General features: G+C 42.6%; 1 protein-coding gene across 1 annotated transcript; it reads left to right on the plus strand.

The window, feature by feature from the left end:
* Window positions 1–1,853: 1,853 nt before the first annotated feature.
* On the plus strand, window positions 1,854–24,800 carry LOC104077189 (forkhead box protein P1-like; the record flags this gene model as incomplete). Its single annotated transcript, XM_009578323.1, has 3 exons — window positions 1,854–2,013; window positions 8,428–8,632; window positions 24,696–24,800. Coding segments are annotated over 3 exons (470 nt in total), but the record flags the coding sequence as incomplete, so codon positions are not given.
* Between the last annotated feature and the right edge of the window lie 1,385 nt (window positions 24,801–26,185).

The raw sequence follows: 26,185 nt of genomic DNA on the forward strand, positions 1-26,185 counted from the left end.
TTATGGAGGCAAACATTCCTTTAACTCTTAATATAGCTGTTGCTGGGGCTTGCATTCGTCCGGTGCTGTTGCAAATAGTTGAGCAAGTGGATCTGTCTGAGCAAGCTGTTGCAAAGAAAGGAAAACTCTCCGAGTTTCAGAATATCTAAACACCTATTTGTTTAACTGTGTTCTCAAAGTCCTAGATTTTCTTTGGAAAGAAGATAAATTAGCTTTCCTGTCAGTACAGCCGTGGGTATACAGTTGGTTGTGCTATTAAGGTTGGTGGGACATGGTGGTACAAGAAGGCGGGGGCCGAGCCCCTGGCTGGGGTCCGTCAGTCCCACTCCTGCAGCTCTGGTGGGTTTTGGTTTTTTTCCCTGCTTGACACCAGCAGGGAACGGGGCCAGTGGTCCTCTGACTCGGTGTCAAGGAAGGGCGACAAAAAGCTTGGGATCTGGCTGGGATTTGTTTGTAAAAGTACGCAGTTTTGTAAGAGTTAATTTTCTTTCCGTAATTGTTAGCCATAATGTGTATAAGACCTCCACCTTGATATGATTCCTAGCAGATTAGGGATATTAGATAATTTCCTTCTATTTATTGTACTACTGCACTGTATTATCTTTCTATCACTCAGATAATTACTAAGGAAATCTACATTAATTTTTTTTGGCTAGCACAAGGAACTGCTAAACACTGGCATGATGTATTGATGTTTTACACAACAAAAGTTTTCCTCCTGTCATTGTACAACAAATAAAAAGATATTTATCAAAATGCAAAGCCTTTCATGGATTTTAAAGAACAAAGCAAATAAAATACAAGATGAGCATGGAAGCAAAACCTAGAGGCTTCCTTAACTGAACAAAATTAAGGACTCTGAAGCCTGGAGTACTGTACATATTAAACACTCACATTCAAGTAAGATGTTGTTTGCTAAATTATGAATGTGTGTAATTAAAATCTAGTGGCTGTTTCTATGAAAGATTTACAATGTTATTTCATCGTTTGTCATGGCTAATTAACAATATTAGATGAAGTTTTTCTTCTTCAAAGGTCTGATTTTTTCTCATTTATTTATGTCAGAAGTGATAAACAGAGTAGTTAAAAGCTTCTCTGGGTACAGTAGTGAGAAAAGCAACATGTTCTTTTACACCTCGAAGGTTCAAGGTTCACATCCCTGTGGAGTAAAGCAACTCCATCTTCTTTCTAGTGAGAATAATTAAAATTTTCAAAGTGCAGAAGTAACAGCCTTAAATACAGCACAGAATAATTCCGAACGTAACAGAAAGTATTGTGGGGCTTGATGGATGAATAAGAGAGAGTAAGTATAAAATGCCATAAATTAAGCCAGTCGTATTGCCTTAATAGTTGAGACAACCCTTGCATGAGCAAACAGAGCACAGCGCGGGGTTGTTTTTCATTACATCTAAGTGTGATGTGATCGTGTGGTGCAGTTCTCATGTTGTACATGTTCTTTGCCTCAAAGAATTACCCAGGGCTTTTAACAGCTGCCAGCAGCGTTTGCTTTACCCACCGCTGAATCGCAGCCACTTCTGGGGTAAAACACGACCACGTGGACCAAGAAATGCTGCATACATTTTTAATTGGGATGGCAGGAGGGATTGGGGTAGGATGAAAGTAACCGCTGGAGGTGGGAATTGACTGCAGCCCTGTGGTTAGCTCTAGCACCTAAGCGTGCGTTGGGGTCTTTGATATGGGGTGGTGGGCTCGCTAGCTTGCCTTGATACCGGGTGACTGCGATCAGAAGTTGAAGTGTGTTGAGACAAGGAGCCCTGTAAATCCTCTTTAATGCTTCGCTCTGTATTGACAAATGTGCATTTTTGTTTTTGTTTTTTTTTTTTCTTTTCCAGCCCCAGCAACAGCAGGTGGCTACGCAGCAGTTGGCCTTCCAGCAGCAACTCTTACAGATGCAGCAGTTGCAACAGCAGCACCTTCTGTCTTTGCAGCGTCAGGGGCTGCTAACGATCCAGCCCGGCCAGCCTACTCTGCCTTTGCAACCCCTTGCACAAGGTAGGTGAGGGGTTTGGGAGCTGGCTGGCAAAGAGATAGCATGCACGCACACGCACAGAAAATTGTCACTCAGTAAGAGAGAGAGAGAGATCTCATAGGCTGATGAAATAATAAGCACAGAAAAATCCTGACAGGCAGGGTGGGAATTATAAAGATGTTTTTTGAGAAGGGCAACACTGAAATCGTGGACCGCTCTGGCTAGCGGGAGGCGGGCGGTTTGGAGTTTGGATTCAATTTGCACCGCTATAGCCGGCTGGTGGACTCGAAGCTGCTGGTTGTGCTAATCTGAGCTTGAAATCCTTCACGGGAGGCACCTTAATCGATTCTGGGTGCTGGGTTCATGGCTAAGGATAGTGTGAGAGCAGCTTTTCCTTTTTTAATGTGTTATTTGGGGCCCTTTCTGGTTCCAGCCCGGCGAGGAGCCGGGCGCAGAGGAGCTCTGATCCGCACGCTGCCGAACTGTGGAAATGTGATTGTCCTTTGCTGGAGCTGAGAGGGAGAGATGGCCGTGTCTGCTCTCCGAGCCTGCTCACACGGCCTTCGTCTCGCTGCCTGTGTGCATCGTAACTTCATTCCTCCCTCCACACTGAGGCAAACTGGGATTAACTCCGTTTACTTTTAATGGTGTTATTGACAATTGGATCCTCCTACATCTTTATTCAGTCCTGCCCTCTGCAAGAAGTTAACTGTTTTGCTGAAATCCCTATTTGTACTTTTTTTTTTTTAAGATATTGATACATTGAAAGCAGTAACTACTTAAATACTTTTGACAGTGATTATAACCCAGGGGTTTTATTCTCTCTTTTCCTCTTTGGCTTGAATTTTTTTTTTTTTTTTTAAACTGGATTTGTCTGCAAGCCTTGGGACTTTTTAACAGACTTGCCTGAGCTGGCTGCTGTGATTAAGGCAGATTGTTCAAAGTTGGCATGGCTCAGGGAAGACCAGGTCTTTCAACCATGGTGCTGGTATTTCTGAATAATCATGCCTTTTCCTTCCCTTGCCCCGTAATAAATTTAAACATCCACCTCAACAGCTTGAGTCAGCTCAGGTTGAATGATTTGGGCTCTTCAAAGCAGCCTTAGGGCTGCTACTAGTTGCTAAACCATATGATGAGTTTACATTCAGCTAAATGGGGGGGACAGGACAAAATTGCTTCAGTTCTTCACCCGCCTTTTTTGTGCGTAGCTGCAAAAGGAGAACGAGGTCGCTGGTGAATATTAACTTGTACGGATAAAGGGAGACAAAACTGGGGAGTGGAGTCTGCTTTGCCACGTGGCTGGCAGGGTTTATTTAGGTTTATTTTTGCCAGACCCACAAAGGTATTTGGGCACCTAACTGCTGTCTCGAGAGGCTAAGCTTTTCGGGACCTGACACCTCCCTCTGCAAGGCTCAGTTTAGCATCCCAAAGCTGAACACCTGGTCTAGACTAGTCCTGTGCATGGGTCGGAGGCAGGTGGGCGGGAAGGCTGGGGGCTCAGGATCAGGCCTGGGGTGGTGGTTGGTCAGGTACCGTCGATGCGCGGTGTGATGGGGAGAAGGCATGAAACGAGCCCAGGAAAAAGGGCATGTAGACGAAACGCCATTTATACTTGCAAAATGTTGTAACGTGCATTAATTACACTTCAGATTTATTGCTGGAAGCATCCCAGGCTGTTCCCACACACCCACCGGACTCAAGCTTCAACCTTTCTAATTTTTCCCACAGCTCCTATACTATTAAGTTTGCTCGGTAAGGTTCATTGTATAGTACATCAGTTAAGCTGTCCAAAGGAGGGCAATTGGGCAGTGACAAGACACGCTCATGTGTAATGTGAAAGAAATGAATGTGGTGATGCATGAAGTGTAATCTGTGCGGTAACACATCGGAGACACCAGTAGGTAATTCAGCAGTCGTGGCATTGATTGATATGGTTAGCAGGGTAGTGTAACTATTAGTCCTCGCGGAGAAGCGTATTTAAAACCTAAGGGGTGCCGACTTGCACGCTGGAGACGGCGTGAGCAGAAAGGGCTGGTTCTTACAGGGAAATGAGCTGCGGGCGCTGGGGGTGGCTGGAGCCGGGGGCTCGGCGGCGGGAGGAAAGAGTAACTTGAGGATTCAGGCAGGTTGCAATACAGCACGATATTTTATTTTTTTTTATCAGAGAGACGATGGCTTAAAACTGATGTCATTATGAGGTTTAAATCAACTTTCTGCTTGCTTGAACATGGTCACCTGGGTATGGAGGTACAAGGACACAAAGAGGTTGAGCAACTCTGTTTGTCTTTGAGCCGCTGATACCTGGGGTTGGGAAATTGAGTTCCGTGAGCAGTAATCTGTCAACTGTCCCCACAACATACATTTTTTAAACCTGTGCCTACATTTCCTTTCATAATGAAGGGGACTAGTTGTCCTGAAAAATGCAATGAAGAGCTAGGGCTATAGTTTAAAATAATTGGTAAGGTACACTTTTTAGTTAAAAAAAAAAAAAAAAAAAATACCTGGGGTTGGGAAATTGAGTTCCGTGAGCAGTAATCTGTCAACTGTCCCCACAACATACATTTTTTAAACCTGTGCCTACATTTCCTTTCATAATGAAGGGGACTAGTTGTCCTGAAAAATGCAATGAAGAGCTAGGGCTATAGTTTAAAATAATTGGTAAGGTACACTTTTTAGTTAAAAAAAAAAAAAAAAAAAACAAAATATCATGCCCTTCTGTTTTCAGAGCAGTTTGCAAGACTGAGACAGATACTGGAAATGTGCATATTAAAAAAAAAAAATCATCCCTCTAGTAAATGTAGCTATGAATTCGGTTAAAAGCATTTTGCTTTTATTCTTAAGTATCTGTAATAGTAATAAATGTTTCTAAGGAGAGAATGCTACTTCATAAGTGATTTTTTTGTTATGTTTTTAGAACTAATACATTGTTTAAAGCTGTATTTTAGTTTCATTCTAGTTTTTAGTGCTTGCCTATTGTCTTACACAAAATAGCACATCCTTTAATGTTATATTTGTGTAATCTTTTCTGCTTTGTATTTAGACACATCTATAATCTAGATTTTACATCTGTACATAGTAGCAATTTAAAAATAAACCAAATTTCAGCAGTGTTCTGAGCTGCGAGAGCTAGATCTTTAGTATCTGCAAAATGAAACTGCAAATCACACTTCAGATCACCAGTGAGTGAAAATAATAGGACTGAGACATCTGGGTGCCTGCTTGCTCCCGTCGATTTGGCAGTTTCAGGTCTAAATCCCGTTACTGGTACGTATGAAGTTGCAGCACCAGCAGTAGCGATCTCGGGTAATTGCAGCGCAGTTCTGGGAATCTGACTTAAAATTTAGCTCTCGCTGTTAAAATGAAACTGTTAAATGGTAAATTACATAATTTATTGCAAGTGTTCGTGGATCTATTTGACTTGCTTTTACCATTTGTTCTATTATTTTATTTAACCATTTTGCCGGATGAGTAATGAGCGTACCTTTCAGCTGCCCAGTTTGACAGGCTAGTTAGGAATTCTCTCCAGAATTACTCTAAAAGAACTAAATTTGGGGAAGGAGGAGGAAGGGTTTTTTTAATTCTATTTTATTAATCAAGTGATGTCAGTGATGTGGTCATTTTTAAGCAGTGGGTTGCGTGCAGACGCGTATGACATCACAGTTAACTCTTTAATTTAATGTCACCCAACCTGAAATCCTCCTTGTTATCTCCAGCATTTTTTCCCCCCACACAACCGGGTGGTTTTTATTTTTCTTTCAATATGCAGTATAGTTGTCATTAGTGCTAATATGAGTTACATGTAGGAAGGATAGATATTGTAGAGGAAGTTAGACCAAACCCCTTGACTTTTAGAGGATCTACAGCGAGGTATGAATATTATGTGTATGTATATTTGAACGGCTGTAACACTTGCAAGCTTTTCCTTGGGATAAAGCATTAGTAGATCCAGAAGTGACCAGGAGGAGAAGGGTGCCAGGGAGAAGAGAGTGAGTGCTAGCCTGTCTCGTAATTAAAAACCTGCAGAAATACAGATAAGGGGGTGGTGGCAAAAAAAAAAAAAAAAAAAAAAACCAATTATTTTTTCCCTTTTTGCTTATTCTGGAAAATAAAAATAGGTGTCGACTCATATGGTCTCATATCAATATGTTATCATCAACAGACAAGTCTATTCACTATTGTTTCAATTGAGTAAACAGTGGTGGAAGGGTCAGCCGTGCTCCCAGGTAATTGTTAGTGCGCAGACAGTCCTGTCAAGCGTGTTAGATAAAAATACATCCCACACTGTCACTTCGCAAGGTGTTTGAAAATAATAGCCCCGGTATAGCAAAACAGGACATAGGCTTGTGTACTGACCTTTTTCTTTGTTTAATTTGCTCAGAGGTTTAATTTCAGGGGACAAGTAATAATTGAATATGTCTAATAACTAAATGCTCATTTGGGACAAAATCCATCAAAATGTAATTGGCATTTGGGTCTGATGAAAGGAAAATGACGTGGCTTTAGAGAAACGGATGTGTCCTAAGAATATCTGATCACTTAATGTATAAATTGAAGCCTCTTTCATAATATATATTAATTGCAGATACTTAAGGATTTTAGCATTTTTTTGTAGTGAACCGTTACCGGAGACCAACTGTTTTTGTTAATGCTACTCTCGGAAAGGCGGGGAAGGTTATTGGTCTGTCGTGCAATAATTTACTCCTCTTTGATATGCAAACGATCCACGGTGAATATAAAAAAATCCTATCAGACTCATTTCACAGTTCTTAACCACTTAGATTCTCTGGAGTCTATCGCCTCATTAGACCAGTGCTCTCCAAAGCTAGCATAATTAAAATCTTTAACAGTTTAGCAAAGTAAAGATGTTTGGCTGATCACGTTGAGATGATTATCTATCCATTGTATTCTAAATGACAAAAATAAATTAAATTTAGACCTTGGCATTTTTTATTATGTGTTTCAAATGAATATAATGCATACTGCTGCCTTTTTTTTTTTTTTTTTTTTTATTTCAGTACCTTAGGTTTGGTGAGGTACGTGCCTGTGTGAGCTGCTGCTATCCACTCAGAAAATGGCAGGTTTCCTTAGGATAGCTCAGTGCTACAATACGCTGAAACAATGAACAGTCATCGAAATGATGATCTGGGAGCACGGTGATGAGAAACCTCTTCAAAAACACACAGACGCTGGCTTTTATTATTTTTTTTTCCCCTGAATATTTAAGTGATGCGTCTCTACTGCTAATTTTTTCCCATGGCCTTCTCTGAAAGAGCACTGAAACAGTCTTCAGTGAGAGAAACTTGACTTGTTTGATCATGTCACAAACGTAAGCTTTATCCAAAAGCATGATCTCAGCGCGAGCCCGTGTCAAAAAAGCCGCGGCGCCCCGGGCCCCCCTCCCAGCCTGCCGTTCGGCCCGCTGGAGTTTGCAAAGTTGTCACTTGCCTTATTTATTGAATGCGATGTCCTAAGCCTGGTGTCCATTTTGGCACAATTAAAAAAATATTTTTTTTTTTTATTATTATTTCTTGAAGCTTATTTTATGTTTTCATTTTACTTTTGAATGGCTCATTAGCATTGATCTAAGAAATGACAGTAATAATAGTGTTACTTGTATAGAAAGTTATACAGTTTTTCAGTAGACACATCCATCAATTAAGTGAGCAGTTCGAGAAACCAAAATTAATGACAAAGATAGGTGTGTTAATGAAATAATCATAGTATAATCAATTTGACTGTTAAAATTTGAAAAGCATTTCAGGAAGACAATATGAATTCATAATTTATGTCTAAAAGTGATTAATAAAAACTGTATTTAATAACAAAGCTATTTGTCATCATTTAAAACTTAAGCACAAAATTAGTCATATTGTGGTTCGTGTTGTCATAATAATAAAGCTGAGTGGGTTTTTTTTTCCCCAAGACCTTCTTTTCTTTTTAAAACGGGTTAGAAAGTATTCACTTTCCTTAGAAAAAATTAAAATAAATAGTATATTTAAAAAAAAAAAAATAGTAAATTTGTCCAGCTGACTGCAGAGTAGCCCTTGGCCACCTTTGCTGTCAGCCTTGCTGTGAGCTTGGGGCAATTTCTTCCTGAGTAGGGACTCTGGAAATGGGCCCTCTGTAATTTTAATTACAAAAAATAATCATAATTAACATGGAGTTTGGGGTGGGTGTCCTGTTGTGCGGACCCCCCTGCCCCACACCCGGATTTTGCCTTGCGTAGGTATTGCAGGTGTCACACCAGACAATTTAGCAGACGTGCAGCGTTCAGTGTTCGCCTTTAGTTATTAAAAAAAAAAAAAAATACATGCGCAAAAACACACACACACACAACTAACACTAGGCTTTGTTTACTGACTCTTTGATTTAATTACTGTTTGAAGACGGCCGAATTAGCTGTTAATTGATTTAATTATCCAATTTGTTTGTTTCAGGCATGATTCCAACAGAACTGCAGCAGCTCTGGAAGGAAGTGACAAGCTCGCACACAGCGGAGGAGGCAGCCAGCAACAACCACAGCAGCCTGGACCTGTCCACCACCTGCGTCTCCTCCTCCGCTCCGTCTAAGACCTCCTTAATCATCAACCCGCACGCCTCAACTAATGGACAGCTATCGGTCCACACTCCGAAACGGGAGAGGTAGGTACCGGCGGGGTTTCTACCCGTGAGCATCTCCGAACAGCGTGCCGAAATGATGGCGAAATTGTTGGGAGCGGTGGCCAACCGCCTTGGCCTCGGTTTTGTCCTCCACGTCTTGCTCCGTCTGATTTTGGCGTGGTTGAATAGTCTCCACTGGGCAGAATACGCTCCTTTTGTTCAGATCTTTATGGCTTGTTAATTGGATCAATGTGGGCACAATTAGCTAATTAGAAGTGCATTGGATAAGCGTATTGGGGGAAGTGTGAAGAGCGTAAGCTGGTTTTTTTTTTTTCTGAGTTTTGCATCCTGGGTGGTGTTACTCTTGATGTGCTTTGGGTTTGCAGGCTGGAGGTGAGGAAAAATATCTGTTGGTCAGTACAGGCTGACCAAAACACCCGTTTTTCTGCCAAATTTCAGTGCCCAATCTCGTCTAACACGTTTGCCTTTTTTTACTCTGTATTTACCTGCTTTCACAAGACAGGATAGGCTTGAGTTCACCAGGTTTCTCTAAAACAAAGTGGATTTTTTTAAGTGCTGATGAAATTAGCTAACTGGTGTTGTTTGGCTTTTAAAAGTGTGAGTTAATTTATACTTGCTAGGCTTGCATTGTTAACAGAAATGGCTTAAATCAGGGGTTGTCTGTTGACGTGCTTCTCGGCGCGGGCTCTGCTTTATTCCAAAGGATGCTTTATTGCAGGTTTGTTTCTTTACACCCCCAGATTTCACTGAGGCGTGCCTAACAACATAACTTTTGCTTACGGCGAGATAGACGGTCCCAGGAGCTCGGGCCGTGGGTGCCAGCGCCTGCTGCAGCCTTGGCGTCGCTGCCGGCTGCGGAGGAGGAGGAGGAGCAGGGTCTCCGGAGTGCGCGAGCAGCGTGGGCGCAGCGGGGAGGGCAGTGCTTCTTTGCATTCAGGAGAGTCCCTTTGCCCATCTAGAAATGTTATAGCAGATTCTAGTGAAAGCTGGATTTTATGGAAACTGATGGCTTTGTCTTTCCGTCCTCCGTTTATTCATTAGAAAGAGGATAATGGAATTTTTAAGCCATAGAGTTTATGTTTCTGATGGTCTGAAAGTAGATTGATAGGGAAGCTATATAAATACCTCTTATATCTTTCTAATATTAAGAAAATAGTGCTGTTAGGAATAGATAGATTTTTAAAGGGGAGCACACCCACAGTTGAAAGAACTGCGTGTGTAAGGCATCATTTTATATCCATTGCAAGGACATGTGGGGGAACATCAGCGTACACATTTATAATGCATGTAAGCGTCAAGGACATGGTTTTCATGAAGACTTACATGGGATACTAAAAACAATTTGATGTTTATTAAACAATTACATTCCCTTTTTGTTGCATATAGAGCTGAACAAGATGGGTTTATGACTTTCCAATAAATTTTTTATCTATGTTTTTCTTACCAAGTATATAAAACAAAAACCCATGCAGTGAAATGGATCTTCTTTCACTGAACAGAGGCATGTGCTGTCTGCTAATGCTTTTTGCTAACCGAGGAAACAGTATGCCATTGCTGTTAAGTTTGAAATGCAGTGGAAATACAGGAATCTGTTCCAAAGTAAGAAATTTCTCCGTGTATGCTGTCAAGCAGAACTGGAAATCCATGTGTCTGAGTCCTATAATTGTGGCCTGGAGGCAATTGGGATACATATGTTTTTATTAGTAAAGTTCCAGATAAATTAATTAGGAAGGCATAAACATGCCATGGTATTGTTTGAGACTGTATAGGTTAGAAAACTTAAAATCCTTAGTGGTTGAATTGATAGCTGTATTGTTAAAGCTTGCCATAATACTTTCCTTACATATCTATTGAGTTCTTTACAATATCAAAATACAAAAATAGGTATATTTAGGAATACAAATAAGAGGGCTACAGACTTTGCTTTATCTTGCCTCTATTTGGTACGTGGAAGGTTTATGCCATCCATTTGCTGCAGTGATTGAATTACATCTTTATCCATAAGTAGAGCAGGAGACTACACGCAGAAGAATGCCTACTGATGCACTTAAGGGTTTTGTTGCAGTCTCATCAGGCACCGTGGTGCCTGCCTGGATTTCATATGACACAGAAACTCCTCTTGTTGAGATCTGTTGCACTGGCTTCCTTCCTGAAAGGGTATTTATCTACAGGCAGGGGGCTCGGGGCGGTGAGTGAGCAGTGAGAAAAGAGTAGCTGTGCTCCGCCGTCAGCCCACAGAAGCTGAAATTTTAGCGTTCTTACAAAAGAGAGAGCACAGGCATGAGCAGGGTTTTGGTCATTTCTTGATCGCAGAAGTTAAGACTAGAAATAATCACGGGTCTGGTGGGAGCATGATTTGGCTAGACTTGGAGACAAACCTGCGCGTGTTCTTGTACCCAGCTGGTTGAGCCCAACAACTTAGCTTGCGAATACAAGCGGACTTGTGGTGGCGGTCCTGAGCCCGGCTTGGGTCTGTTGGGGCTGTTGAGGGGCTCACAAGGGAGCTGTCAGCCCTCTGCCTCCCACCGCACAAGTCCGCAGCTTGGGCTGGCCAGGGCAGGTTTTGGGGTTGTGGCTTCCCCCCGTCTCATTCCTGCACCTTCTGTGCAACTGGCTGTTAGCTTTGGTCTGATAAAACAAAGAGCTATTTATTTAGATTTAAACAACAGTATAAAGCACATAGTAAAAGCTGTAAGTGTCCTAACAGTTAACCACAGCCACATCATAACGACTGCCCAGCAGCAATAAATAATCATATACAGGTAACATTAACTTTTAGGGCGTGCTGTAAAGCTGTTTTCCCCCCCTTCCTCTTGGGCTTTTGAGAAGGAGTGGGCTGCAGGAGGCAAGTTGGTTATGTGGGAGTTACTATCGTCACTGTCATCTCCGGCACGTGTCACTGGGACAGTTCAGGCTGTGTTTTACGGGGTTCCTGGTCCCACAGGTCAGGTTGCGAGGCTGCTGGAGACCGGTGAGGCAGGAGGCACTCGGCTGACCGCAGCGGCAGCGGAGGCACCTGCGTAAAAGTCGTGAGGTGAGCAGCAGCTCCGCTATACGTCTTGGGTAAAAACACATTTTGGTTATAAACAAGGGGTTTAAAATAGCAGGAGAAATAGTCATTGGCTGCTCGGCGTGCCCACGCGTCGCCGTGCCACGGGCCCAGCCTCGCGGTTGCGCGCAGCGGAGCTTTAGTCCTGCGCAGGCTGCAGGGATGCAGCTCCGCTGTCACCGGTGACGCCGCGGGGCTGCCGTGCTCGCAGCCAAGCGACAGAAAAAGTTCTCCTTTATGGCAAAAAAGCAAACGGCAGGCGGGTGGCCAGACTCACCCTGGGACGTTCGAAAAGCAAAAATACATTCGAAAGCAGGAGGCATCCTCTGCGCCTGGGCACGGCCAGGGAGCATTGCGGGGCTGCTCTTGGTTTCTGTGTGCTTTCTGTGTGTATGGCTTCCACAGGAATGAAACAATTCCAGCTATAAATAATGGGTTAATGCTTTCATTCATTTGGGCTTTAAATGTATATTACATCTCTGCTTTTGTCCCACATTTCGCCCAGTTTCTGTAAGTAGCAGCAGCAGCAGCTCTGGGGTTTGGTGCACAGCAATCTGTTAAGGAGATAAATAATCTGCTTTGGCATGACACTCCTACTCTCCTCTTTAATTTGTCTTACACAAGGAAAATTATAATTAAATCATTCAGGGTAAACCCTTGAGTGTAGAGAAGGAAAAAACACACTTTGGTAAAGATTGCCAATAGAGACCAACTTCCCTGTTGTGCCGTGCAGAGACATTTATCAATATTCAGCACTATTAAAGAGAGAACATTTCGTGTGATTTGTGAGGCGGATGCCAAAGCTCAAATCAAGGCTTGTTAAGATCCTTTCCCCATGCAATCATGGGCATTCAGCATCATTAGAATTCAGCACTGACTGTGTGTTTCATGCTTTGATTTTACTCAGACAATTTAATAATGTTTATTGTGCTGATTATATATATAAATTCACTCAATGCAATAAACATACCTCAGTCATCAGTACCCTAAGGGAAATATTTAGTTATAGATACTTGTATTCACTCAGGATAAGCGAAAGTGAGACCATCAGCCAGCATGCAAACCTCTCATCATCTTATCAGCATTTGGGTTTCTTCAGTAACAAGCATTTTCTCTACACAAGTAAATAAATAAATAACGGGAGCCAGTTAAGTACATCTGCTGTGCTTTGAAATGTCAAGGACGGTACTCGCTTTCCATCTCTTTCCGCTGCATCTTATTTGGGGGAAGCTCGATTATTTTCTTAAGAAAAACAGCAAAACAAAGCGGTGGATGCCCAGCCGCTTTAGGTGACTACTAACTTTACAACCTGATGAGCAGTGGGCATCCCAAAACCTACGTGCTTGGGAATATTCCCGACGTGGGTGGGTTTGGATAAGTAGAACGGTGCAGAATTGATCAGCGCTTTGCGGTGAGCGGAGGTTGCTCCAGCTTGGGCTTGAACCGGGAGGTCTGGGGGTGCTGTGGAGCGGCGCGGGCGCCTGTGTGCGGGTCCCAGCCCCTGGCACCGATCTGTATCGACTGCAGCAGCGACAGGGTGGTACAGGAGCCTGTACGTACGTAAACAAGTGAGTTAATGAAGGTCCAGACCTGTTAATTTAGGAAATGCAGCTGTTTGCAAGAGGTCAGGTGAAGGGTTGGAGGTAAAGGCTGCATGTCCAAGAGACCTTTCTCCATCTGCCAGCAATCCCTGGTTTGTCCCCTGTTGTCTTCGTACCCTTTCCAACCATGCTTGAGTCTTGTGCTTCCACATAAGCAAGCAGCCATCTCATAGGAAAAATAGATGGGATAAACAAGGGGATTTTTAAATGACTTTTTCTTGCCAGCATCGTGGGAGAAAGGAGTCTGGAGAAAGCTCTGAAGGGAAGCGAGAGGAACGGCGTGGCAGACCAGTGATCTGCTGGTTGGGCTTAATGCATTGTGTTTTACTGTTGTTATCTTCCGTGCCAGCTGATCCTCCATCAAAATCCCAAGGCCTTTAGATGAGGGCATTAGGATTCAGCACAATTAAGAATTACAGACTTTGGTCCATTATTAATGCTCGGGATGAAACAGTTCAGCCTGCAGTCCATATGCTCCCAGGGCCTGATCCTCTCTTGGCCTGCCTCCCCACGTAGTCCCTGGCATTCGTTCTGCACTGGTGCCAGCATCAAATCTGCTCGTCCGCGTCGGCTCCTCTCAGTTGCTCCATGCAGTTGATTTTAGCTCGTTACGCGTTGTCATCAGCAGAGTTTCATTAGATTAGGTTAGCTCAAATCCATTCTCCCTTAAGAAATGGGTGTTCCTGGGGTCTTTCCTCCCAGAAGGAGGAACACAAACCCCATCACGACCCTTATGTTGTCACCCACGGGCTGAGCAGCCTCGGGTGCCTCCGTGCAGCTTCCTTGCTGCGGAGCCGGGTTGGAGCCGGAGACTCGAGCCGAGCCTGGATGCCCAGCTGCGTACCCGATAACCCATCCCGCTCTCTGCGTGGCTGCTGCGTTTCTTCTCATTGCACCTAGTTACAGGTGTGACGGCTGTGAGGCCGGTTGGGCTGTTCAGTGACGGTGACGCTACGACAGCCGGAGCAGGGCGCCGGCCCGGCCGTCTGCATTTATTATGTGCAGATTCGACCCAAAGCATCCCACTACCTGATCCCTCGGCGCTCGCTCCCCTGCCAAAGAAACCACCACCAGTTACTATATGCTCTCCCCATCTGAGTCACTGCGCTGTGTAACCGGCTTTGAAAAAATATCAGCCGTGACTCAGACCTGGAGTTGCTAATCTTCAGTTTTAAGCCTTATCAGGCAGTTTTTATTGTTAGTGCTTTTCAAATTTGGGTGTGTAGCGTCCTTTGCGTTGCCCACACCTACCGTCTGCCGCGGCACTCACGTTTTCCAGAAACCTTCTGCTAAATGAGTGGTACGGTACCGCCTGCTCCTCAGTCTGCCTGGGAGCTCTTTGATCAAATTGCGCTTTTCAATTAATTGTTTCGCTAAACCCTGGAACAAAAAAATTATTTTGCCCTACAAAATATGCAGAGTTAACCAGTCTGTGATTATTTGGTGTGGCCCTTTGCTGGTAAGTGTTTGACACTTTGCCGTCCTCGGGAAGCCGCCCCGGCATCAGGGAGCTCCTGCACGCCAACGCTTCCCTGCTTTCTGGTCCCGTGTAATAACCATCAGTTGTACAACTCCAAACACTAAGCTAATGTATCAAAAAGCACTTAAAATAGATTGGGTGAGCCTTGGCAGACGCCTGACAGAACTTTTCCAAATTTTAGCATATGTATTGTTTTATTCCTCCATCTGGCCAACAGATCATTGTTTGATATCTGAGTGCTTTGCATATCTCCTCCCTTTTCTTGCAACTGAGATACTTACACGTGCATTTAATACAGCTTAATGCTATTTTTACATACCAGAGAAATAGCTGATGGCTTTCTGTTAATTGCATGCACTTTGCAGTTAAACTTTTACTAAAACATTCCTGTCTAAATACTTAAAGTCCAATGAAAATTTGTCCTCTTCTTTTATTAGAGGTGTTTATGTAGTAGTCTTAAAAAGGGACCTGTTTCTGGTTTACTGCACCGTGGATTCCTGTTTCTTTTTATTTCCTCCTGTGTGCAAGTTGTCCTTCCTCAGCATTTGCTCAGGAGATCTGACTATCCTAAAGAGCTGTGCAGGGAGCTAATGAAGAGCTGTGTTATTTTTTTATCATGGGTATCACAGCCTGAGAGTGGAAAAGAAACACCCTTGAAAATGCCATAAAAGTAGAGGAGAAGTTAGGTGATTTTTGTGTGACTGTTTTTTCTGCTGTTCAATAAAAATCGAGCAGTTAGTGTGACAGCTGTTATATCATGTTATATCGTACTGCTAAGATATTGAGTAGCATTCAAAGTAAAACTCCACCATTAAGCTGTATAAACTTTATCCGTTTCACTATGGTTTAATGGAAAAAAATGAGTTTCTCAATAAAATGACATCATTTTTCCCAGGTTGTAATGTTCACTTTACAACTGTTTTTCTTTAATTCAATTTATTTTACTTTTCTTTTTCTTGGCGTCCTTTTTTTCTTGCAGTTTGGAGAGGGGGAAATCTCTTCTCGTAGAGCAGCTAGGTACTGCTCAAATCTCTTTTCCCTTCTCCCCCCTCCCTCGACATCTTGTGCTAATCTGGAGCTCTATTTTTGTCAGTCAGACAGGGTTATATTTTCAAAGTAGTGAGACGCACATTGAAATTTGGTAATCGGGATTTGTGGCTCTACCTGCTGCACATTGAGGGGTGGGGGAAGGAGCCCAAAGAAAATTTACGTTGCATTGCTTGCTGCTGGAGCAACATTTGTGTAATGCCATGGGGTGTTTTTCCCTATAGCTGGTGTTCTTAAGGTGGGAGGGCTGTAATTTCTTCTGTGTGATCAGGAAAGACGTATGTATATTACAAAGTGTGTTCTTCTCATTGAAACGATGGTATAAGCCCAGGCAGGGAAACTGCTAATAAGTGTCGCAGCTTGTCATTTTGGGCTGCGTGAATAAAGAAGATAACTATTCCGTTGGGAAACGATCTCGGGAACTGAGCAACAGATCCGCTAGCCAGCAAATTCTTTTTAACCATAATTTTCCTTTTTGTGTGTACTCAAAAAAAACCATCATGATGGGCCCTTAAATACCATTTCATACACAGAGCACAATTTCCACAGCACAGGTGGTGCTAATATAGGACAGTCCCCTAGGCACTTGTCGCCAGGAGTTGTACAGCTTGTTCAGTGTCTGCATCCATATGGCAATCTGTCCCATTCATAGAAAGACATTGTAGCTGTGCCTGTGGGTGCTGTGGTCAATGTAGTGTAAAAAGTAGATTTTAACTCTCGGCAACCTATGTTCTGCTGTTTGTTTTATCGTAGAATCCAATTTATAACATGTGGGAAGAAAAATCAGCTCTGAGCAAATTCCAGAACAATCTTGCTGGCTTCAGTTTTTGTTTATTCTTGGAGCGCATGGTTAATCAGCAGGTGCACCAGCCCCGCGCCGCTCTAATGAACAGTTTACAGGAAGTCTTGCTCGGAAGAAACATTTTCCTCGTTGTTTATACTGTGAATTAACTCAGAAGTTGCAAAGCTGTAAACGATGTTAGCTGGCTATATATGTCACGCAAGTCTGTTTCTTTGTCTTTTTTTTTTTTTTTTTTTTTTTTTTAATAGAGTTGCATGGGTTTTTTGTGGGTGTGCTGTGCTTGGGGAGGATGCTGAGCCCCTCGGTACCATGCATTGCGATGCTGCCCAGCCAGGAGCTGGTAACTGCCCCGCAAAGGGGCTCTCCGAAAACGGGGGGCTGAAGTGTTAGCATTGCACAGCGGTTCAAATCTAAACAAGTGAAGATGATTTATGGCTGCTCTGGTATCTATCATTCCAATGCCAAATGTTGTTATGTTTTAGTGTGACTATTTGTTATGCCTTTTAGTAAACACAAACAAATAGACCGCCTAGCACCTGCAGCAGCATATGATATTTACACTACCTGTATGATTCAGCACGCTTCCCTGGGGAAGCAGGCTTGTGTCCTCTCCATTTTAGTGCTTTTTTAAATAGCATTCTTTGGAGAGAAAGCATGTGGCAGAGAGAATTCGATGCTTTAACTGTATTTCTCCCATGGAGTCATTATTTATCTTAATTATTTTTTTATAAACCTTTTCCCAAAGGCACTTTCCTAGCTGCCGCAGGGGTGTGCGGTGGGTGCGGGCTCGCCCGGCGAGCTGCCAGGCTGTGTGAGATGTGACGGTCACCTTCTGCGCGGGTTTTGTGGGGCCCGTGGGTCGGGGTGAAAAGTAGTGACGTGAATAATCCCTGTTAATCATATTTGTTGACGTATTGCCGGTTTATATAAGGGTGAAAGACTTGCCTCAACTCTAAGTGTAACAGAATATAATTTTGTTAAACAAGAATAGATCTTGTTTCTCAGTGTTTTCTTTTACTATAAATTTAAATGTAACAACAGAATATAAATTACAGTAAAATAAGGTTGGCAAACAGGATCTTTTTACAAAGTATGTATGTACTTTTGTAATTTTACACCTCAGTCTCGGTGAAGTCCAAGGTCTAATCCTGTGTTTTTAAACTTGCGCGTGTTCTTAAAAGTGTTGCTGAATCGGGGCCAAAGCCTTTCCATTGCCACCTCCCTCTGCCGCACAGTTGGGTGCGTAAGAGGGATGGGATTGCTGTGCTGAAAGTCGGGTAAAAAAAAAAACCAAAACAAAAACAAACCAACCAAACCAAAAAAAAACCCCACAAAAGAACCTGAAAACCAGCAGAACCCCCCCAGCCCCCCACCCCAAAACCCAAGAAAGTGGTAGGATCACATTTTTTTCCTAATTAAACTAAGATACTGAATCAATCCGTTTTCATCTGAATAAATTAGGAGGCTGTTCAGAGAGGAATAAAATGAGATTTAGCAGGGATAAGTAGAAAGTAGCCCAGCTAGGAAATAAAAATTCCAAACTGCCGGTTTGACGTGACACGTCAGCTGCTCAGCATCAGTTGTGTGGGAAATGGCTGAGGCATAATCGGGGTTGAGAAATTAAGGTGGGACACCGTGCCGTGTCTTAGTTAAAAAGGTAAATGCAGTCATGGGAGGCATAAACATGCGTGTTGCATCCGAGTCCTTCTTTTTTCCTGTTCTGCTTTATGCAGAACCAGTTAAACCACATTGAGAGTGTGATGTACAATTGGCCACTCTCCTGCAGAAAGGATAAAGAGAAGCTGGAGCAAATACAGAGGAGAGCAGCTAGGATGATAAAGGAGTTGGAGGGAATAGGCTATGAAGACAGATTAAAGGGAATTAAAGATCTACACCCTGGAAAAATAGAGGCTCTAGGAGGATGTGATTATGGTATGTAAGTACATGAAGTGATGCTACAAAGAAGAAGAGGGAAAAAATTGTTCTCATTAGTTAGCGGTGCTGGAATATAAAATCCAGCGTTTCAAATCGTGTGCGTCTGGGTATATTTGATGTACTTTTCACTACAGTACCTAGGCGCAAGGCTGAAATAAAAAATAGGAGTTTTAAATAGTAGAGAAACTCGTTAATTCAAGTGCAGGAATGGAACTTCCACCTGCGATAAGTGACGGATTCAATACTGGGTATTTTTGCAATGGGCATTTCTTTTAAATGGTCTAGAAATACGTTCCATTCCTCCAAGGAAAGGATGTAGGGCAGTGGCTGTCCGAGCCCCGTGGCAGTTCTGCTGCAGGGTTGGAAGAGCCTAGAAGAAGTACGTAGTACTTTCAGAGTGCTGGAGGGTCATAATGTTGATTAATAATCCAAACCATCAGTGCAGAGATCAAAACCAGAAGATGATGCGTATAATTACCCAGTCTGGTTATACTCTTTGCAGTGGGGATGGGGGTAGAAGAGAAGGGGAATGTTAGCCAGATTTTAGCTTGGTCTTGCTGCAAATGCTCCAGCGCTCTCCTTGCAACAGGCGTTTGGAGAATTAGTGCCAGAAGAGGCGTAAGGATGGGGGGCAGTGATTCAGGGTGCATTGCTGGCCTTGTGTTACAGCAGCGATGCTACGGCTCTGCTTTTTTTTTTTTTTCCCCTTTCTTATACTACAAGTTAGTGCATACCGTTTAGAAGACAGGATTTCAGCCTGTAGGCTGCAGTTTTAACCTGATTTGTCTTAAATTGGTGTAGTCATTTAAAATGTAATATACCATTCCTGTTACTTCCAATAGGGCTTGATGTAAAACATGAGCTTCTTCTAGTCCTAGGTCTGGACGTGGACTAAAGTAATGAGGATCGGGAGAAATACAGCTTTAAAAAGCATCCAAAAATATGCAAGACAGCTCTAGGAAGAGCTGCCACTGGCCACGCACATCAAATGCCACCTCTCCTGAAGGCCCACAACCCTCTGCTAAGCTTTATCCAGCGGTGGAGAGGCATTTACCCTGCTCAGACAATTCTCTGTTCAGATCAAATACCCGCTTTCTGGGCAGTTTCTGAGGCTTGGTCGGAAGCATGAATGTCTAGAAGTAATCCATTTCAGTATATGGCTTAATACTTTTATTGATTTTCAAAATTTTATTATTTTTTAAAATCATTGGGGTTTTTTAAATTCACAGTTTAGAGAAAAGAGGTGCTAAGCCACCTGAGTAAGAATTCAGAGGGATTTGTACCAGTGTAACTTCACTGCAAAACACATCCTTATTCAATTGATTTTGTCGTGAAGGCAGGAACTTGCATTCGAGTACAGTTGGTACAAGGATTTAATCATTACTGCTTCCGTTTTGATTTTAAATCAAATACAGCGAGTGTTTCTGACTCAGAGAATTGTGACTTTCCACCAACTTTATTCCGTCGGTGCCTTTCGATGAGCTTTAGAGCTCACTGGGCAGTCACGAATATGGGAGACCCGTGTTGGTTCCCAGTTGTGTCTCTCCTCCTCCTGTACAGGACCAAAATCGTGGCATTTTGCCTCGACGGCTGTGCCATCCACGTCAGACCCGGGGGGAATGTGGTGTGAGACTGAGCCCCGTGCTCCTGCCTGACTGTACACCGACATCGGTTTCATGGCAGCTGGCAAAGATGAGGTCGCTTTCTGTTGCCCCTGAGAAATAAAATAAAATTTAAAAAAAAAGGCAATTATGCAGTTTCTGTGGGTGCTCTGCTCAGACCCCTTCCAAGAGGAAGGCAGGAGATGTCATATTGATTTTTCAGTGTGCAGGTGGCTCAGGCATGTTCTCTGCACCGTTAGAACGTGAGCAGATGCTTCATAACCGTAATAGAAAAATCAAGGATGCTTCTCTACATCACTGACTTCCCCCAGTGTTTTGGCAAAGACCGTTGGCCCAAGCAGATGTGGAAGAGAGAGAGTGGAATATGAAGTGTGTCAGCATCATAAATATTTAAAATATGGTCCACTGTGTGGCAGAAGTACTATTACTGAGGCTTCTGCTTAGCTGGTTTTTACGTTCACCCGTGATTTTTTTGCCAGTGTGTACAGGCATGGTACCCAGTTTCACACAGTAAGTATGGGTTGAATTAAACCATACAACACAGGTAGCTTTCATGTCAGTGCTTTGGTCGCTACTTTCCCCAATACCCAGTGTGTTCCCATCTCCCTTTCGGGTATACTGTCATTTTTACTCTCCATCAGGGCTTAGCTGTCTGTGGTTTCTCTTATCTCCCATGGTTTTGGGTCCCAGAGTGTGATTCTTCAGTGATGCTCTAGCACAGCAGATACATTCCAAAAGTGAAATGGCTGAAGCGGTCCGGGTGAGCGGGGCTGTGCAAGTACCAGCTTCGACAGCCATCCCTGTCGGAGTAGGTGGTGAATTTGCTTCCAGACCCTCTGGAGATCCTTGGGGTTGTGAAGCAACATAGTTTGAAGGAAGCAGAGGTGAAAACTCCTCTCCTCTATCCAGCAAGCACAGAGGAGCTGTGGAAGTGCCTGGCCCTCCTCCCCTCTCCTCCTTACTGGAAACGGGGCTGGAGGCAGCAGAAAGTAAGTGGACACTTACGCAGTTTTCAGCTTCCCACATGGATTTCGTTACTCTGTCGTATGTCATGAATAAGCTGACTTACGCAAGACGTTTTACTTGCCAGAGGGTTATTTGTTGTACTTCGATGTAATAACGCTGCACTATTGCATGATTTGGAAATAATTCTATTGTGTTAAGTATTTTGTATGCAAATACCTTACGAGGAGAGAAAAAAAAAACCCACATAATCTTGATTTTTACATCATTTATTCCTTCACTTCTTTGAAAATTATGTCTTGTTATAAAATCACTTCCACTAACTAGTGTTGCATCACCAGTACCCGACCACGAATATGCGTTCCTAGGAAGGAGAGGGTGACAGAAACAAACACCTACTCTAATGTGTCATTAGAAATCAAACAGACCTAAAACTTGCTTCTGCTTGCCAATGCTCAGCTCTTCTACGCGTCTGTCTCCGGCAGCGAGACCAAGGATGCATCCAGATTACAGAAACTGCGCTTGCATGCAGACAAAATATCATTGAACAATTTAAGATTATAGGTTTGCATTGTGCCCACAAAGCTGTTTGTTTATGTATTGGATTAAAATCTTCATTTTCCACCTCTATTTGCTCAAACAAAGTGAGTACTTAGATCAGTTAAACAGAGTTCTCCATTCATTTCCACTGGCTGTATCCTTTGTGCGTTACATCCGCTTCTGTATAAACCCGCTCTTTGTTTTGTTTTGAGGTGCTTCTGAAGGCTCTATCAGGGAACAAGTGGCAATCTATAACATCTTCAAAAGTGGGATGGATAAAATAGCAGTAATCTGATACTGACACGTAAAGGTCACCGAAAGGCACCGCTGAAACCCCCCCCGAGCGGGATGGGAGTAGCTGCCTTCGGAAAGGCACGCTGCCTACCGAGGGTGCCTGCATTCGTCTTTCGGTACCGAGGGGTTTTTTTTCTTTTTGAAGTGTCTGGTTTTGGCAAGTTGAAATAGTTGCTCTGCCTTGTTGAATGGGAGTGGAAGCTATACGTAGGTGTTAAGTATGTTACGCTTAACGTTGTGTTAGCAAAATGACCTTTTAAGTTCCCGTCTACAGTCAACACCAATCTTTCTGGTTATAGACTTCAACATCCTGAGCATCGTTTACAGTTTGACACTCTTCTTGGTCATTCCGTCATTTTCTTTGGACACAATACTGGGGTATCATGTCCTACATAGTTTGTCTTGTCTTGTGCAAGTTCCCTGGAAAGAAAAGAGATTTGCACTTGGATTTAAAAAATAAATACAAATCTCGGTAGGGCTCTTCCCGTTGACTTGGCCATGGCCTTTAGGCTCTCACAGAGAAACTTTAAAAAACCCTGCTGGGGGTTTAAGCCATGTGACTCCTGTTGATATTATAATGAGATTTACAGTGCTTAAAACCCACAGGGGACTGACTCCTTACTTGGCGTCACATGGCGAGGACTGCATATATGGGTAACGCGCACTGTGTAAATTAATACACTGAATTTTTTTTGGGTTCTGCCAAACACACTGAAATTGTAACTCTCGTGTAGTCTTCATGGGCTTTAATGGAGTGTTAACATGAAAGCCTACTTTCTCACCCTTTGCTATATTCAGGTATGGAAGCAGATGATAAACCCCATTATTTTCTGAATTATTCTTTTCCGATGTGTATGGAGGGCGTTTGACCGTATGCCTGTCTGGTTTGGGTGGACGGTGTTCCTTCAGCCATCCTCCCTCCTTCTCGGCTGAGGAAACGTGTGGTGTAGCATTTTCTTAATTTCCTTGCAAGGAATGCATCGGTCCCTTTGTTCTTTCAAAAACTTACCTGATAGAGCTTCTCCCCACTTGCACATTTTAGAAAAACTGGTGAGGTTAAACCAGTGTAATATTCCCTTATAGAAAAGGCCTTTGAAAGTCTCTTCACCTATAGTGGGTTTTTTTAGGAAATTACCTTGCACATACATGTATTTACTCTTCAAGAACTATTTGTAAACAGCTGAAAATAAGATTTTAATGAAACAATGATTTAGGGTCATGTACAACTTGTAATACCTTTTCCAGTCAGATCTGTACCTTTTTTTAATTTAAAAAAAAAAAAAAAAGTTACAAATAACTTGAAAACCCACCTTCAATTATCTTCAGATTCTTGTTGGGCCTAAAGTCAAAAGTAGCAGAACCTGGGCAAGAATTTCTCTTGCAACTTCTTTGCATTTGGGATAACATCTCAGGGGTGTGTTCTACGGTGACCTTGCTATCCAGTGCATCAGAAATAATACAAGAACACAATTTTGTTACAGTATGCAGGCAGATAATATTACAGAACAAGAATAAACAGCATTTCCACATGTGTATGAAAGTAAAATGGCAAAAAGTAGGCGTTTATCCATAACGTTACCTGTAATCCAGGATAAAATAAGTCATAAAAGCCACACCTAGATGCTGGTATGTGTTCATATCCTTTGTGTATGTTTGAAGTTCATAATACAGCACAGGCATACTGTAGCAAAAAGATTTGCTATGAAAAATAGATACGTGTGTGAGCAAAAAATAGAGATTTCAATATTATTTTGACTTTTTATTTTTAAAGTCATCTAAGGTTATGGAAATTGTTGGAAAAATAATTCCTTTACTTAAGAAGTTTCCATGCAGAAGTTGAATAAAGAAGATATTTTAGAATATGGTTCATCAGTTAGTGCAACAGATACATTTCCCTGAGCACCACATGGCCCGGATCAAAGCATCTCATGACTTGGATCAGTGCAGCCAAATCATTACGTATTGATTGGAATCCTGCTGATAGTGCTCATATGAATTTTTTTCTTTAACCCTGGTTTCAGTAGTTAGAAAGCTCTGTGGCGTTCCTGCCAAACCTCAGCAAGGTTAACAGCCCTCACTAACCCCTCATACTGAGGAATCCTTTGATTACATGGTTCCTTTTTTTATGATGAATTTTGCATTTGAAAATAGTGGTGAACCTTCTTTACTGGGACATAAGGTGGCTGTAGTTGTGCAAAGAAGCAGCGGGGAGGGGGAACCAAAGTGAAAACCAAAAAAAAAAAAAGCCCGGTAAGTAAATAACATGGTGGGAAAGCCAAGACTGCAGACCTGATGCTTTTCCTCTTTCTAGAGTGATGAGGAAGGCCTCAGGTCCGGTTGTATTGTGTTGTAAGAATACACTGCTGCATGGAGATGACTTTTCTTCCTGATGAAGTTGAATTGTAAATATGCAATGTTCATAAATTTCTTAGCAAAATATCAAGCAGGATATTAAGCAGGTCTGTCAAATGATTTCTCCCCCGTCCATGCTAATTTAAATTCTTTACAAAGCTTTTAATTAATGAATGAAATGTAGGAGGATAGCTAAGTAAGAATGACACATGTTTCGCACTGCAAATGGTATTTAATTCTGTTTTGAAAAACCATGGGCAGAGTCAGGTGGGTACCGTGAGATGTTATAGGGATGTTTCAGAATCTGTTGTTTGCTACTCTTCAGAGTCTTTGTGAAGATTAATTAGCGTGGTACCTTCAGTTACGCCACTTTTTCTCTTTTCTCTTTCTCTCCTCCAGTTTATCCCACGAGGAGCACTCACACAGCCACCCGCTCTATGGACACGGCGTATGCAAATGGCCAGGCTGTGAAGCAGTATGTGAAGACTTCCAGTCGTTTCTAAAGTAAGGATGGGTTTTTTGGCACTTGCATTGTACAGGAAGCATGTCCTGAAATTTTGTGTGCTGTCACTCACCGTGGGCCTGATGCAAAGCCCATTGAAGTCAACAGAGAGCTCCCTTTCACTTCAGTGGCTTTTGGATCAGGCTCAAGAACATTTTAACAGGGGATAGTAAATTAGCCCCATGGGGAAAGTATGGTCTTGCTCAGTGTATTACTATAAAATAGTGTGTTTGCAGTTCCGCAGCCTTTTTATTTTTTCATTTAAATAATTTTTAAGTTGCAGTATTGATAATGTAAACAATACAACCTTGATTTAACCTTGATTTCACTTTAATTTAGAAATTTAGTCTTAAATTAATTCCGTAATTGAACAGAGAATTGCAGAACATCACGTGAAATTTAATTTATGTCAAATAAGTAACTAATGAACAAAGTCTACACTACTAAAAATAAACTATAATTATATTAATTGGGCCCCTGCAGTTTGCTGCAGACCTTTCCTTGCTGCCAAAGAACACAGTTTTACGCGTTGCATAAACAGTGCATTATGGACTAGTATGTGGTAATGCGTGCATCCCGATGCAGGGAACGACCGGCAGAGCTCTAATAACTTACACATGGCTGCTCCACAGCTAAACCATCAGCCTCACCCCTCCAAGCTGGAGCAAAAAGCGTTCCCATCACAAAAGGGTTTTCTGCCTGGGTCGATCACCAGGTACACATATGCTTTGGGCGGATCCAGGTTCTTGAAGGTTTGGGCACTGATCTTTTCTCAAGTACTATGGGTATTCAGTTGTAAGATCACAAAAGACCAATCGCCCAAGCAATCTTTATGATTTAAATGCACAAAGGGACAAATTCTGCTCCCATTTACAGTGGTGATCTCATGAAGTTAGTCCACATAAATACATCGGATTCTTCAGGATGGATAAGTAGAATTATTCCCAAAACGTTCAGCTGTATCTATTCTTCCTGGGGCAGTTCCCTGGATTTTTATGTGTGGGAGGGAAGGGTGACAGCAAGCAGAGGATGTTTGTTGGATGATGTTAGATGATACAGATAGGTTTCTGCTCTCAGAACGGAATGAGCCAGTTCTGCTTCCCCTGGCAAAACCCCCCTGAATTCAGTAGGAGCAGTGCTGGTCCTAGAGAATGAGCCAGTTCTGCTTCCACTGGCAAAACCCCCTTGAATTCAGTAGGAGCAGTGCTGGTCCTAGTATAAACATCTGTTACAAGTAAGGAATGGTACAGTAATGAGAAGGTTCTCATTACAAGAGGATTACAAAATAAGAAGGTGCTAGTCATAAATTTCCATGAAGGGTGGCCTCATTTCTTTTAAATCACCCTGTTGTTCACTTAAGTGAAATAAATGCTAATCTCGCCATACT

Source organism: Fulmarus glacialis, unplaced genomic scaffold (assembly GCF_000690835.1).
Source record: "Fulmarus glacialis isolate BGI_N327 unplaced genomic scaffold, ASM69083v1 scaffold16875, whole genome shotgun sequence".
Lineage (NCBI taxonomy): Eukaryota > Metazoa > Chordata > Aves > Procellariiformes > Procellariidae > Fulmarus > Fulmarus glacialis.